At 39.3% G+C, this 14216-nt stretch overlaps 1 protein-coding gene across 1 annotated transcript in view; it reads left to right on the top strand.

Moving 5' to 3' along the window:
- The window catches only part of BASP1 (brain abundant membrane attached signal protein 1), a 53113-nt gene extending 50104 nt beyond the window's left edge, over positions 1 to 3009 (top strand). The window contains exon 2 of the mRNA XM_051799338.1: positions 1381 to 3009. Coding sequence (XP_051655298.1) covers positions 1390 to 2121 — 732 coding nt within the window. The 5' untranslated portion in view covers positions 1381 to 1389 and the 3' untranslated portion in view covers positions 2122 to 3009. The remainder of the gene's footprint in view (positions 1 to 1380) is intronic.
- The last annotated feature ends 11207 nt before the right edge of the window (positions 3010 to 14216 follow it).

The following is a 14216-nucleotide window of genomic DNA, read 5'->3' as shown; positions in this document are numbered from 1 at the left end:
GTGTGAAAAATATACAGTCTATATAATTCTATCTACCTGTGCAAACCAGAAAATTACAATGATTAATCTCCCTTGGAGAAGTTCGTACATTAAACATCTGTTTGAGAGTTCTTTTAAAATAGTCACCTCCTCCTAATTTCAAAGAGCATGAAACATGGAAATGTTTTTTCCTTACGTATTTTCTTTAATACCAGAAATGTATTTTTCAGCCATTCATGGAGGTTTTCATGTTCATTAATGACCCAATATAACTGGGTCTCCTGTTTTAGTAGGCAAAGTTTGCTTTGAAGTACTGTGAAAGATTTTGTATATTCTTTGTTAAGACTCCCACATAAAGAGTATATAAATACTGATGTGGTTATACATGTGCTCAACTTCTTTTAAATAACTGAACAGTGTACCTGATGGCTTGTCATGCTTGAGAACTGTGAGCAGGGGCTACAAGGTATACCCTCCTCTTTTCCTCACATTTTTTATTGCATCATGTCACATGCCACGTGTAGGCTTGTGGTCAGAAGTACCTGTACGTGTTTCTTTTGTCTTATGAAGTGGTCACAGTCTTCCTATGCTTCAGGTTCCATGTTTCCCATCCTGCTGTGTGTGGGAATGTAGGACTTCATGTGGGCAATACCTGTGGGAGCTGTGGGGCTGAGTGGGACTCTGCATGGGAGCTGGTCTTGCTTCTGGGGCATCTGAAGGTTGGTGCCCACATCCCTCTGCATGAAGGAGGCACATACTCCTGGCCTTTGGGTACCATCAACCCTCCACATAGGCTGTATCTACTGTGGGAGCTGGCTGTTAGGGTAATAGGCACTGAGATGTAGGGAGTAGACACAGTTTTATGCATTAGCCTTCTCACTGACTCTGGATTTCCTTTGAGTTTTCCAAGCCTGAATGAAAAGGTGGTTCATGGCCTTTGCTAAAGTGATAGTGGGCTCTGTGTTAACCAGGTGTGAATGCCAAGACTGACGGTTAAATTCAGTTTGTGCGCAACCTGAATATAAATATGTTTTCTTTTCAACTTCCATCCTTTCTCAGGACACAAAAGATTGTGTCCTCCATCATCTTGTTACTCCATCCTCTTCCTCCCCACTGTCTTATAACCAGGGTTAGAGCTGTTCAGAGGACTGTTCATAAGGGGATGTGGCAGAAGGGGTTTTGCTGACTGAAGTGCTGCATGGCTGAGCAGGACATAAGCTCAGTAGGAGTGGAGCTCCATAGCATCAGTGCCTTCAGCTGATAACATCTTAAACCTCATGTAGTCTCCTTTTCAGGAACCAGCATCAATCTTTCCTTAGCACCTCAGCTGATCTGGATTTGATTATCTCAGTGAAGATTGCTGAGCTTTGTGTAATCACCTCTTTCTCTTTTTCTTTACAGAGTTCCAACATGGGAGGCAAACTGAGCAAGAAGAAGAAGGGATACAGTGTCAATGATGAAAAAGCTAAAGACAAAGACAAGAAGGCTGAAGGAGCAGCAACTGAAGAAGAGGAGACTCCAAAAGAGGCTGAGGATGCCCAGAAAACCACAGAGACCACAGAAGTGAAGGAGAACAACAAGGAGGAGAAGGGTGAAAAGGATACTCAGGTCACTGCCAATAAGACAGAAGAAAAAGAAGGAGAGAAGGAGAAAACAGTGACCCAGGAAGAAACTCAGAAACCAGAACCTGAGAAGTCGGAGTCTGTTGTTGATGCGAAAGTAGAGCCACAGAAGAACACCGAACAGGCACCCAAGCAAGAGGAGCCGACTGCTGCCTCTGCTCCCGCTGCCAGTAGTGAAGCATCCAAAACTTCTGAGCCTAGCAACGATGCAAAAGCTTCCCAGCCCTCAGAAGCCACAGCTCCCAGTAAAGCAGATGACAAGAGCAAAGAGGAAGGGGAAGCCAAAAAGACTGAGGCTCCCGCAACGCCTGCAGCCCAAGAAACTAAAAGTGAAGTGGCCCCAGCTTCAGACTCAAAACCTAGCAGCAACGAGGCTGCGCCTTCTTCCAAGGAGCCCGTGACAACAGCAGCACCTAGTTCGACTGCTAAGGCCTCAGACCCTGCAGCCCCGCCAGAGGAAGCGAAACCTTCTGAAGTTCCAGCAACTAATTCGGATCAAACCATAGCAGCGCAAGATTAAATTGGACAGCCTGTTGAAACAACCACTTAAAACAACCTGTGTCTTTTTTTTATTTTTTCAGCTATACTAACTCGTTTCAGATCTGAAATAACAAATATGTATTGCCCAGGAAAGAAGGAGAAAAAAAAAGATAAAATGAAAAGGATGTCCCATCAAGTTGGGAGGGAGGGAGGGGGGAGAATCCAAATAGTATTTTTGTGGGGAAATATCTAATATACTTTCTGCTAACTTGACACAAGTCCTGGATTAAAAAAAAAGTAAAATAAATGGATGTCTGAAAGTACAGCACATCTTTTGTATCTGAACTGCTGTAAATGCACTCCACCAGTGTATCAAAATCTTCTTTTTGTTCTGTAATGGGATTTGGGAGTGATGCGTTGGATTCTGCCCACTAGGTTTGTGCCAAGGCAATTAGATCTTTATGAAAGCAGTATTTTCTGTGGTTTTTTTTTCTTTTTTTTTTTTTTTAATTATTTACAGCCTTTCTTATTTTGATATTTTTTTTATGCAGTGGATGAATGCCAACTTTCAGACAAAACCCACCTAGCTGTCCACATATTTCTCAATGCCAATCCTCCAATTCTTCCTCTCCAAATATTTTTTGGGAGTAAAAAGCATTCTCATCCTACTTAGCCTACCTAGATTTCTCATGACGAGTTAATGCATGTCCGTGGTTGGGTGCACCTGTAGTTCTGTTTATTGGTCAGTGGAAATGAAAAAGTCTGCGTTCATTGCAGTTCCAGTTTCTCTTCCATTCTGTGTCACAGACACCAACACACACTCATTGGAAAACAAATGAAAAAACAAAATGTACAATGGATGCATTGAAATTATATGTAATTGTATAAATGGTGCAACAGTAATAAAAGTTAAATAATTTAAAAAATATATAAGTGTAAAGACTGATTAAATCTTCACTTTTACCCCTTGAGAACTAGGCAAAGGAGATTCTTACACTTATTACATCTGGGGCTGTTTACTTTCCCATAAATAGTAACACTCCAATAGCCACAAGTGTTCCCAGGTGAGGTTGAAAGAAGTGGCCAAGGAACAGCACATCTCACATGTGTTTTATCCCAGGTAAAGTAGAAATGGCTTTTGCCTGCCTTAACATGTGAAAAAAATGCTCTCTCGCTATTTTGAAGAGCCAGAGGCATGATGGCTGGGTTTTAACTGGTACTAAGACAGTGGATTTGATAAACTGATCTTTAAAAATGAGGCAATTAAATTTAATCCTAGTCCTAGTAAAATATTTTTAGTGCTGATGGACTTTGCTTTTTTTCCCATTGCTATTGTATAGGAGATGAACCGCAGCTGCCACAAAAGGCCAGTTCTGTGTGTTTCAAATATGAATAACCTTGTGTAGCTGAGCAGAGTTTAGCCCAACATAAACAACATTTTTCACTACTTTGGCCTATTCGCCCCATTTTTATTCAACAGAACTGCTGAATAACTGCAGTTTCTGCTGAATAGTGCCCTTGCTGGATATGGACAATGATTTCAAGTGCAGAGCCCAGGATTCACAGAACTGATTAAAGCAGCATATTTGGCCTGCCTATTAACAAACTCTTAGACAGAGCAGAAGTTATGAAAGAAGTGGGCAGTGGTAAATAGAAACACAACTGTACACATACCAAAGGGATAAACAGACTTGTATTTAGTAAATAGTGTTTTAAAATGATATAAATTATTGCATATACTTTCTCTTCATGCAGCAAGGATGATTCACTCTACAGACTTCCATAATACTAATCCTAAAATTTTTCGGAAATACAAGCTTCCTATACCATGCTGAGGATGCTGGTGTGCAGTTGTGTACCTGGGAAAAGCTTACTGGAAAAGGCAGGAGTAGTTCTGTGTGGTTTAGATCAGGTCATTCACTTACATGAGTCTTGCACCACCATCAAGCTTTTGCATCCTTGATGTGAAGGAGTCAATTTCATGCATGACACATTAAAATAAAGTGGATTCTTTTGCACAGAGAAAAGTTAGCCTAATACCTGGCTTAAAAAGAGAGCAGGGTTTTTTTAGATTATATAGCTGAAGCACTGCAAGGGACTAGACAGATAACACATTTGGAATAATTTACCAAGCTTTTTGTATATATAGGTGTCACGATTTACAGCATCTTTGTGCAGTCAAATTTTTGTCTTTCCTGCAATTCTCTAATAGTCCTCTGCCACCATTTCCCAGTGTAGGTGTGTTCTGGAAAGGGAGAACATCTGTCCACAACTTTCACATGAATTTGCATGAGATGAGTCCAGGACAGAGAGGAGTGCAGGCATCCTGTGGTACTTCATGGTGATGTAGCACTGAATCAATCTGAAGCTGATGGGACTAACTCTCTGTTCTGCCTTTGGGTTGGAAGTGGCTGACAACGGAAAATAGGTATGTAACTTGTTTACTGGGATGGTACGGGAATGTGCCTACTAACAATATCACACCCATTCACTTTCAATATAATGTTCAAAGTAGCACTTAATCTCAATTACTCTAACAGTTTGACAATCAACACATGTCCTTTTTTTCCCTTGAGCTTTCTTCATTTGGCATATTTAAAGTTGTTGAGATCTTGAATGCAGTCTTACTTTATTTCTTTTAGGTAATTAAAAATACCCGTGCTCCACAGTTATATCCAAACACAGCAGCCTTTGCAGCTGTTGACAACAAACTCTTAATTGCACATGCTGAGGGTCTCACGACCTGCTTGCTGATGGTAGTTTCATCTCAAGAGTATCAAAAGTGTGAAGAAGTGTTATGACCCACATAACTGGAAATCAATAGCATATGGGCAAAGAAATATGTGCTTGTGTGTGGGAAACTGAGAGGCAACGCAGCAAAGATCATGCACTTAAGTGTTCAGTATTCTCAAAAAATAAAGGAAAGTTGCCATATAATGTTTTAAATACTTTTATTAATAAAGGGGGCTGCAAAATTAGCCTTCTCATAGTTGCTAAAATACTTAGTGTGTAACTGGTAGGCATTCCAAGGCATTCTGGCTGAGGCCATTGCTCTACAGTGCTGCTATTCTATACCTACATATGCAAGGAAAGAAATCATCTCTATTCAAAGATCTTACGAACTAAGCGTACATGTGTAATAGAAATGTGATGCATGTTACTTGCCTGAAGTTCCATGAGGAGACGTGAGAACCTTGAGGCCTGCTTTTCTTCAGTCCAGTATTTCATCTCCAAGATCCTCTTTTTTTTCGAGTTATGATCACTCTTTAATACTAATAAAAGTATGCTGAGGGTACAGAGCTAATAGGCATGTTAATGCTTTGAGTGCAAGCACATTGCAAATACCTCAAAGAACCCAACCTTTTCATGAAAGTGTGCCAAAGGAATAGGGAAATTCAACCCTGGGAAAGAACCTTTGCTATTGTTTAGAGCCCCTACAGAGAGATGTTTGCAAGGTCTCCCTTGTTTTGCCCTGGAGACTGTCAAGAATCCATTTCTCTCCCTTTGGCAATAGGAAGGTCAGTGCCATTGGCTTTGCTCATATTTTGCTTGCACTTGCACAGGAAAGAGAAGCACAGATTCTGTTAAACGTAGAGCAACTTCACCTTTCCTCTTTTTTTATTCTTTTTTTTTTTTTTTAATTTACTGTACTTGAAATGTACGTCATACTATTTTTAGAATGACTTCTGGAGATGGGAAAAAACCTGAAGTTATGTTAAATTATTTATAATGGAATGGCTTCCTAGGAGCAATGCCTACAACTTGCTCTACAATAGGTTTCTGTATGCTTACTTCTGTGTCTGTATGAGACAGACACTTCCATGAAGAAACAGTACAATAAAACTTTATAGGATGTGTCACTGTCTTATGTAACAGTGCTTCTAGATGTGTGTCTGTGTAGCTGTCAGTATCTAAACAGTCAGTGACTTCTGAATTTCTGCTGGTGCTTTCTTTGTCCCAGCACTGAACTAGGAGGTCCGTCCAGTCTCTGTCTCACCTAATCATTGTCTTTTCCAAATCAGCACGAACTCCAACTTGGTGCAAGTGTAATGAGTCAGTGGGTGAATCAAGTCCTCAGTCTTCCTTCAGGAGCTTCTTATCACTACATTACATTTCTGTTACTTTATCCTTATTTAACCAAATAGGGGAGTGTCTCAAAGAAATGCCTCAGATTTGTTGCCAGTGCTGCAGAAAGCATTTTCTCAAAATACATTTCTTCAGTACATGTACTGCTATGCTTTCATTGCTGTCTCCTTGCACAGAATTCATAGCCTTTGAGGCTCTTCTTAAAGATTTTTAAGATGATAATCACTTAGTTTGCTGTTTTTATTCAGGGCTACATATTTTTTTCTGCACCAAACTCTCGGCATTTATCTTGACTCTTGGTCGACTTTCCACCTTTCATTTATTCATTTACATATATAATTGTTTACATCCTGTTTTAAATTTAACCTCCCCACCATAATTTATGCAACATGAATGTATATAAGCTGTTAAGCAGTCAGATTTAGAAAACATGGTGCTCCAGTCAGGGGAAAAACACAGCACAGGGAAAAGCCATGTACCTGTGTTTTCCTTTATTGTTGTGAAAAAGAGCCTTCTTCAGGACAGGCAGAGCATTGCTAGCCGCATTTATCATGATGGGGTCAAAATCTAGCTACGGAGTCAGGTACGCAGAAGGAGGTTTTTTTTCTTTTGTCAGGGAAGAGAGAAAAGGGGTGGGTATTTCAAAATACGACCACAGAAGTTGGGACACAGAACATATGACACAATCCATTTATTTCCTGGAGACAGCACAACTGTGTATTAACCAGCCACCACAAGACTGCCAAGTCTTTCCAGCTTGTCAGGATACTTGTCTCTCTTTTAGTGTATTTGCTTGTTTAGGCAATAAATATTAATTCCAGCTCTTACTGTCATTTAAATGTGTTGCCTCCATCTTTAGCTTGTCTGCCCTCCACAATGGAAAACTGACATCTCTGAGAGCCTTCAATTGCATCAGAAGGCTGACTGAGCTTCTTGATGTCTTAACTTGATCAAGACGATTTTTTTTTGAGATTGTTCAGCCAAGTGAGATGCAGATTTGACTGAGTTCAACTTTATTTCACTTACTAAGCAAAAATTCAAAGGCTTTACACGATGTTCCTGCTGAGGGTAAAGTGAAATCTTCCTATGAGCCTGATTAGTCTGTTATTTGGAATGTCATCAGGTTGCTGCAAAATGCCTAGCTTGTTAAACATCACTGCTGGTTCAGCTGGCCAGCAATTTTAGCCTCCGTTCACATTAGGAGACGGAAATGAATTAAATTTTTTAACTCACTTCAGTTCCATCCTGTTCAGAAAACCAGAGTGAAACAAGAGTCTGCCCCTAGTTGGTCTTCGCACTTTAGGAATGGGGCAAGACTGTAAATTATCCTAGCCAAAAAATGGTCTTTAAAACTTAACAGTTAATACTTTAAACCCTAAACCTGAATAGTAGGTGTTTTAATCACAGGCTATACAGATCCCTAAGAGCCTGGACTACTAGAGATATTGTGTGACAGGAAACCAGCTGCTGGTCTTTTGTTCTATCTATTCCAGGGAGTCTCATTTTTAGCACCCATTTCCCCCATTCCTGGTTTATTGGCTTTCTACCAGTCTCAGGTTTATTATGTGTTAATGAGAATAGTCTACTGTAATGTCAGACCATACTGATGCTCCACTAAACACATTTTTCTGGCTTTGAACTTTTTTTTTTTTGTAGAGTTGTGGCATTACTTGGATTCTGGACTGGGTTAGCAAAAACATGTATGTTTACCAAGTAGAATATGAATTGATTTAGTATAAAGGGGAAGCCAAAAAAATAATTGTATTATTGGAAATTGGTGCATGCCTGCAAGAGCAAACCCTTTATTCTCCATCAGTCCAGGATTCTGCAATGGTTCGCTGTAAGCTAAAAGACCCTATGGAGATTTCAAAAGATGTCACATGTCACTATGCTGAATACAGTGTTTAAGCTCTGCTGCTCTGTCCAATTATCTGAACTTTGTCAGCTGCACTTCATTTTTTTATTTTTTAATAAAAGACAGCATTCCCGAGCTAGCATTTTTGTTTCAAAAGGCAAACAACAGTAGCTCAAAGTGAGTATGTTGCAAAGGAAAATTTCAATCCCATTAAACCATGAATAACCTTTCCCAGTAAAAGAAGTTCTAAGACTACCTAGGAGTCTTTTCCAGGATTTTATTTAGAATAAATTTTAAATAATTTTCTGATAGCTAGTTTTTCAAGAACATATTAATAAAATCATACTTTTATAGTATAAGTGTTGATGTATGCTAAATGGACAATCTAATGGGGTCTGGTCACACATTGCAGGCTAAAGAAAACCTGGAACATGGGAGGCCAGATCATCAGCTAGCAGAATTATTGATTCAGGTCCACTGCACTGTATGAAAATCGTTACATTTGCAGTTATTCCACATAGATCTAAACACTACAATATTAGTAGTAGAATGTCACATTATATTAGGCAGCACTGAGTGGTTGGATATGAGTGAATTAAGCTGTTAACCTTTGTGATAACCTAATAATGGACAGATTTGGATTTGAATTGAAGCAATGTACAAATACTAATTAGGCAAGTAATGCAAGTTCTGAAATAGCACATTTAAAGGATTTATTCAAGACTTTAGGTAGTCAGTTTTTTATGAATGATTCACAGTGGGAGACATGGGGGACAACATAAGGATTAGCATATTTCTACATATGCAAGTGAAAATTAAATGGGTAATAAAAATTAATGCCAGCAGGGAGGAGTGGTAGCTCTCTAATAGCTGTTAAATTTGAACTGATGCATCATGTTGCACTTAAATATTTTGGGCCTGAATTTTGCCTTTCCCCATGTTTTAGTGTTCTATTCTACCTTAACTGTATCATACACATGTTGAACCAGATTTTTCACTGGATTACCACTATTTTTCTAGCTATACTTTATCTAATTTCATATCAGTGTCTCACTTTTAATCTGCCAAGACCAACATGGCTACATTAGTGGAGACCTGAAGAGATGATGACAAAAGCTATCAGATGGACCTTTAGCATCCAGACTGAGCTGTGTGCTACTGTATTCCATCTGAGCTTGTTACCTCTGGCTTTGATGTGTTCATACCCATGGCAGTGACTGCGAAAAGCTGTCAGAGGGTTTTAATGTGTGTTGGGTGCCCCACGTCACATTGCCTCCCTCTCTTCCATGTGCTAAAAAAGTAAATGTGGCTGATATATTCTAGCATGCTGAGCTGGAGGGTGCTTCTTTCAGCTGAAGGGTTGAAAACTCGAAAAAAGCTATACAGTTCCTTGGTCAAGATAAGCATAGAATGGAAGAGTTTGAAAGCATGATAGCTGGCATCAAAATGCCAGGCTTGGACTGACCATGAGGGTAAGAAGGGCTGCCCACCTTTAGGTCACCAGGGCTCCCTGCAGCGGTCTGCAGGTGGGTTGCCTCTTTCTACCCTCCAGCTGTTCCTCCTTCCACCCGGGAAATACCTGCAACAGTCTCCTGATGAAGAGACTTGGCTAGGAGGACAGTAAATTATCTGGGTAGACCATGGAACTGCTTTGAGGGAGCTTAAGGATGGTAAGAGCTCTTTGACAAGATTTAAATGGATATGGTTGCTTCTCCCTTAGGGCAGGGGAATGGAAAGCCCTAAAAGACCTCAAAAGTCAAGGTCTTTCAAGTTTTGTATGGTTCTGTGATTACCAAAGATTGTCCCAGTAAGAACTGTTTTTCTTCATCTGAATAAGAACTAGATTGTATCTGCTTTCATGGAATAATAATTCATTCTACTTTGCCTTCAGCAGGACTAAGGGCAGTACAAGGTACTCTTAAATGGATTTTTGAAGTGTTGTCTAAGTGCATGAAATGAAATATTCCTCAATTTTACTTCATTCTTTTCTCCCACTGTTTTACATTATTTAATTCCAGGCATTCTTTTGTCCACTAGGCCATCAATAGGCAAAACTGCTTACTTATTTTTTTTGTGTACACCAATCATTCCACGAATGAGAAATGACTGTTGGTCACAGCTTCCCTTGCATTTCTTCAGTTCGTGTCTCAGCCTGCTATAGGCAAGGACCATATTGTTATTTCAACTGGGCAAAATCAATTGTTATAAATTGCCTTGGGGATATGAATACCTCCAGCAGTGGTCAGAATTTTCTAATCCTTGTGTGCTTTATTTAAAAGTGCAATTCACAATGGATCTCTGATGAAAAGTGCTAGTAACCCTGCAAACTCTTAGAGTGCTGCCTGTGCAGAACTGGGTGAGGCTTTCTTTTAAGAAGTACTTCTGCTGATTTGGCAGAATTAGACCAGCAAATTGTAGTGATGAACTGGATGAAAATGACCTGGAAAATCCCTGCCTCATGTACAGTGCTGACATTGCTGTCGTTGCTGTTCTGTGCTTTTTTCCTTTGTGTGGCCTGTGCATAGATATACTAGTACTGAGTTAATTCAGAGCTGGGATAGGCATAGGGGAAACCACAAAATTTTAAATTCTCTCTTTTTATCCTGAAGAGAAAATTATTTTCTAAGCCTTTCATTTTTGTTGTGGGGAGGAAGCAGCAAGATTAGAAACTGAAGCTAGGTCAGACTTTCTTGAGTCCTCGTGCATCTCCACATAGCCACGTTTGGGCACTAGAAGCTGCTCAGAAATGACTCAGCCATATGCGTCAGAGTAATTAGGTCCACTTGAAACCCGGGAACCAACAATTTTGAGGATTCTTTCAAACTCTTTCCAGTCAAAAATGCCGTGGGTTCTTCTCCCTCTGTACTCTGTCTTGACTTCTGGCATCTATCAACACATAAGCCTCAGAGCAAAATATCTGCAGAAATTGCTGGAGTTTACATCAAAAGTCTTGGAAACCAACATAGATTCCAGGCATCCCTTACCACTCCCATCTTAGTTTGTAAAAAGTCTTCTAAATTTCAGTGAACTTAAGGACGAATCTACATATTCAGCTTCCTGTGATTTTAGTCATGAAAACTATGCTGTTAAAATAATCATTAAAGCTATAAAAATGAAGGTAAAAATGAAAATGAAAGTTTTTTCAACTGGAGCACCTGCGTGTAGGCAAGATGCTTAAACATGTTTTCCATATGAAAAACTGGAACTGCTGAATAAACAGCCATGTCCTTCCACAAAGTCTGGACTGTTTATTCATGGGTGGTTCCCAAAGATTTCTCTCACCTGCTATTTGAAAGCAGTGGATGGCTTACCCTGTTACCGTGTAGATTTTCTCCATTGTTTTATTACTATGCAGATACAGGAAGGCGTGAAGTGTTTTAGTACTTGCCTGTCTCTATTTATAATACTCCCACGAAGTCCCTAATCTTTATTGAACAGCTTTATCTTTTGCAAATAAGAAACATGAGTTACTTACAGAATGTACAATTCGAATCGTCATAAGAAGTTACTGAATAACTAAGGGAGAGCTATGTTCCATGAGCCATTGTATCAAACCTAAAAACAGTGATGAAGAGAAGAGAGCTCCTTTTTCTCTTCCTGATGTGGTTAACAAAGATCTAAGAGACATGAAATAGCAGTGTGGTTTAATTCCACTCCCACCGCTCCCCCCAAATTGCATTACAATATTATTAGTTCTCATAATTTTCCTTTAGGGAAATATTCCAAACTTCTCCTATGTGTCAAGTGTTGGGCATTACAATGATTGCAACTGCTCCTAATACTCATTATCTGCACAAACTGTGCAGAACTGATGCTATTTTAAATGATTAAATGAATGGAACTGTAGAATATGTACTTTGGCAACTTCCACTCATGAACTGCAAGGTATGTTTGAGAAGCTGATTTCGCTATGGGAGTCAAATAGCAGGGTATATATTCCCATTACATATAGCTGTTCCAGTGGGCCCAGTCATTTCGTACAGTGAAGTACAGCCACATGGGAAGAGGTACCATTCCTGCTACGGCTGATAACTTGGACAATCACAGATATCACTACTCTGTCATGACTTTATGTTTAATGAGATATTTTTCCACTGTGGGACAAAGACAAAACAATTTTTCAAAACTTAGTACCCTCAATTTGATTAGTTTTAAAGCAATTGCCTAAGAGTATAATCAGAACAGCTCCCAGGAGATGGTGGAGGCTTGAGGCACGGAGCGGAAAGTTAGGAAGAGAAAATATTTTTGTATGTATTGATTTCTTATTCCGCAGTACTTGGCCATTTCTTTACTAATATATATTACTTTTAGGAGATCAGTTCTATTTTTAAGATTTTAGAGCCCGAAGCTTTCTGTAGATGTTCTTAAATGCATGGTCTACTCTTAAGGAGGGGAAAAATAACATAGAAGGTTAAAAAAATGGCCTCAGTATAAAACAAAGCTTCAAGTCAGTCCAGAGCAGTTGCACCTAGTTTGATCTTCAAGTATCTAGGCAGTTATGCAGCAGGTAAAGAAGTAGAGGGCATTACAGAATGGCAGCCTAACTCACTTCAGTTTTGGAAAGCCAAACCAAAACCAACACAGGCTTGTCCTGGACAAGATATCCATGCTGTTCATTATTAACTGCTGTTCTGAAATCAGGCATACACTAGTTACCCATGTAGCCCACTCTTCCCTCCACCTCCAGTGTCTGTGAGAGTCCAGGGGAGTGAGTTCCTGACTTTCAGGCAAGCATGCTAGTCTGGCCAGACAGTATGGTCTGAGGAAGAAAGAAGGTGATGTGGCTGCTCTGTTATAACCATTAGTATAGCTGTGATAAAATAGGGAGAGAAATAATGCTGGTGAGATGCAAAGCTTAAAAGCTCATGTTTTCACATATTTGTAATAATACCAACTCTATTAAATTATCTAAAATTATAGAGATTAATTAAACCTCTGTGTACAGTTCTTTTCCAACTGGGTATTTTGGTAAGCTGCCTTTATGTAGATATCTGTACAACATAAGCTACTGCTCCACTAAGAAAGAAAATGTTTTGGATTATCCTGGGACAATGAAGAGGCATCATCTGAATTACAGTAGTATAAATTACTGTCTATTACTTTAACTAATCTGTGGGAGGGATAGGTTGCTAGAGAAGCACCAGGGAAACAGTCAGTGAGAGGGTTTAAAAACATTAGCTAAACTTAAGAAGGGTGGAGGCTTCCTCTGCTTTCTCCTATTCATTTTCTCTCTATACTTGTAGACTCAGCAGTTTTGGCACTTCTCCCTTTGTAATATTTCTGTGATCCTCTGCAGGTGGACATGCTGACATATTTTAAGTATAGAGTCTCTGTTGTGGTCTTGCACTTTACTCTGTAGCTGTCCTGATCATTGATTCTCTTAAAAAATCTATCAACTATACTATAAAAAAATTATCTACGTTCTACCTCTTAATTACCAGCGTCCCCTTTTTCCCATTTCTGCAGGGTCTACAATAGTGATCTGGCAGAGTGATATCTCTGGGTTTTTATTTATTTGCTTTTAAGGCTTTCTTATTTCTCCCTCTCTCTCTTTTTTTTTTTTTAACTACTTCAAAATCTTGAAGACAAAAAGACTGACAAAAAGAACATGACCACTTTCCCTTTGGGGAACAAAGATCTCAATAAATCCATCATTTTTGTCATGGAGTAAAAGATGTTAGTGAACCTACATGCTCCAATAACCTCTCTGCTTTACCTGTGTTTATCCTAGCAAGCACTGCTTCGCATGGTAAAAAAAAAAAAAAAAGAATTCCAAATTCCTTTTCTGAATGAAAGTGAGGGAAGTTTTGCTTTGGCTACTTACCCCTGAAGAACAAGGTCCTTGCAGAACAAGGTCTCTGCAAAATAAGGATCAGGTTGTGCACAACGCTGCAAGAATTAATTACATCACCACTGATTTTAGTGGTGGGAACAAGTTCAAAGTAGTATCAACAGGTGATTTTTCAAATTAAAACTTTCTTGGATTTTCTCTTCAACTTGGAAGAGCCACTGCTGTGAATAAACAGCCAGGCAGAGAGATGGAGGAGGAAAAAATGTTTGAAGGAGATGACTGACAATGATTTTCATTTTTCTCTTTACAGGACAAACACACTTTGAGTTCTTTTTATGGTGAAAGGCAACTTAAAACCAGTACAGTGACTATGCAGGCACATAATACCCTTGAGACTTAAGTA

The sequence above is a fragment of the Manacus candei genome, unplaced genomic scaffold (genome assembly GCF_025592945.1).
Source record: "Manacus candei isolate 608988 ecotype Guabito, Panama unplaced genomic scaffold, ASM2559294v1 h1tg000049l, whole genome shotgun sequence".
Classification (NCBI taxonomy): Eukaryota; Metazoa; Chordata; class Aves; order Passeriformes; family Pipridae; genus Manacus; species Manacus candei.
Note: the sequence above shows the minus strand (reverse complement) of the source record. Positions and strands in the feature narration are given on the sequence as shown.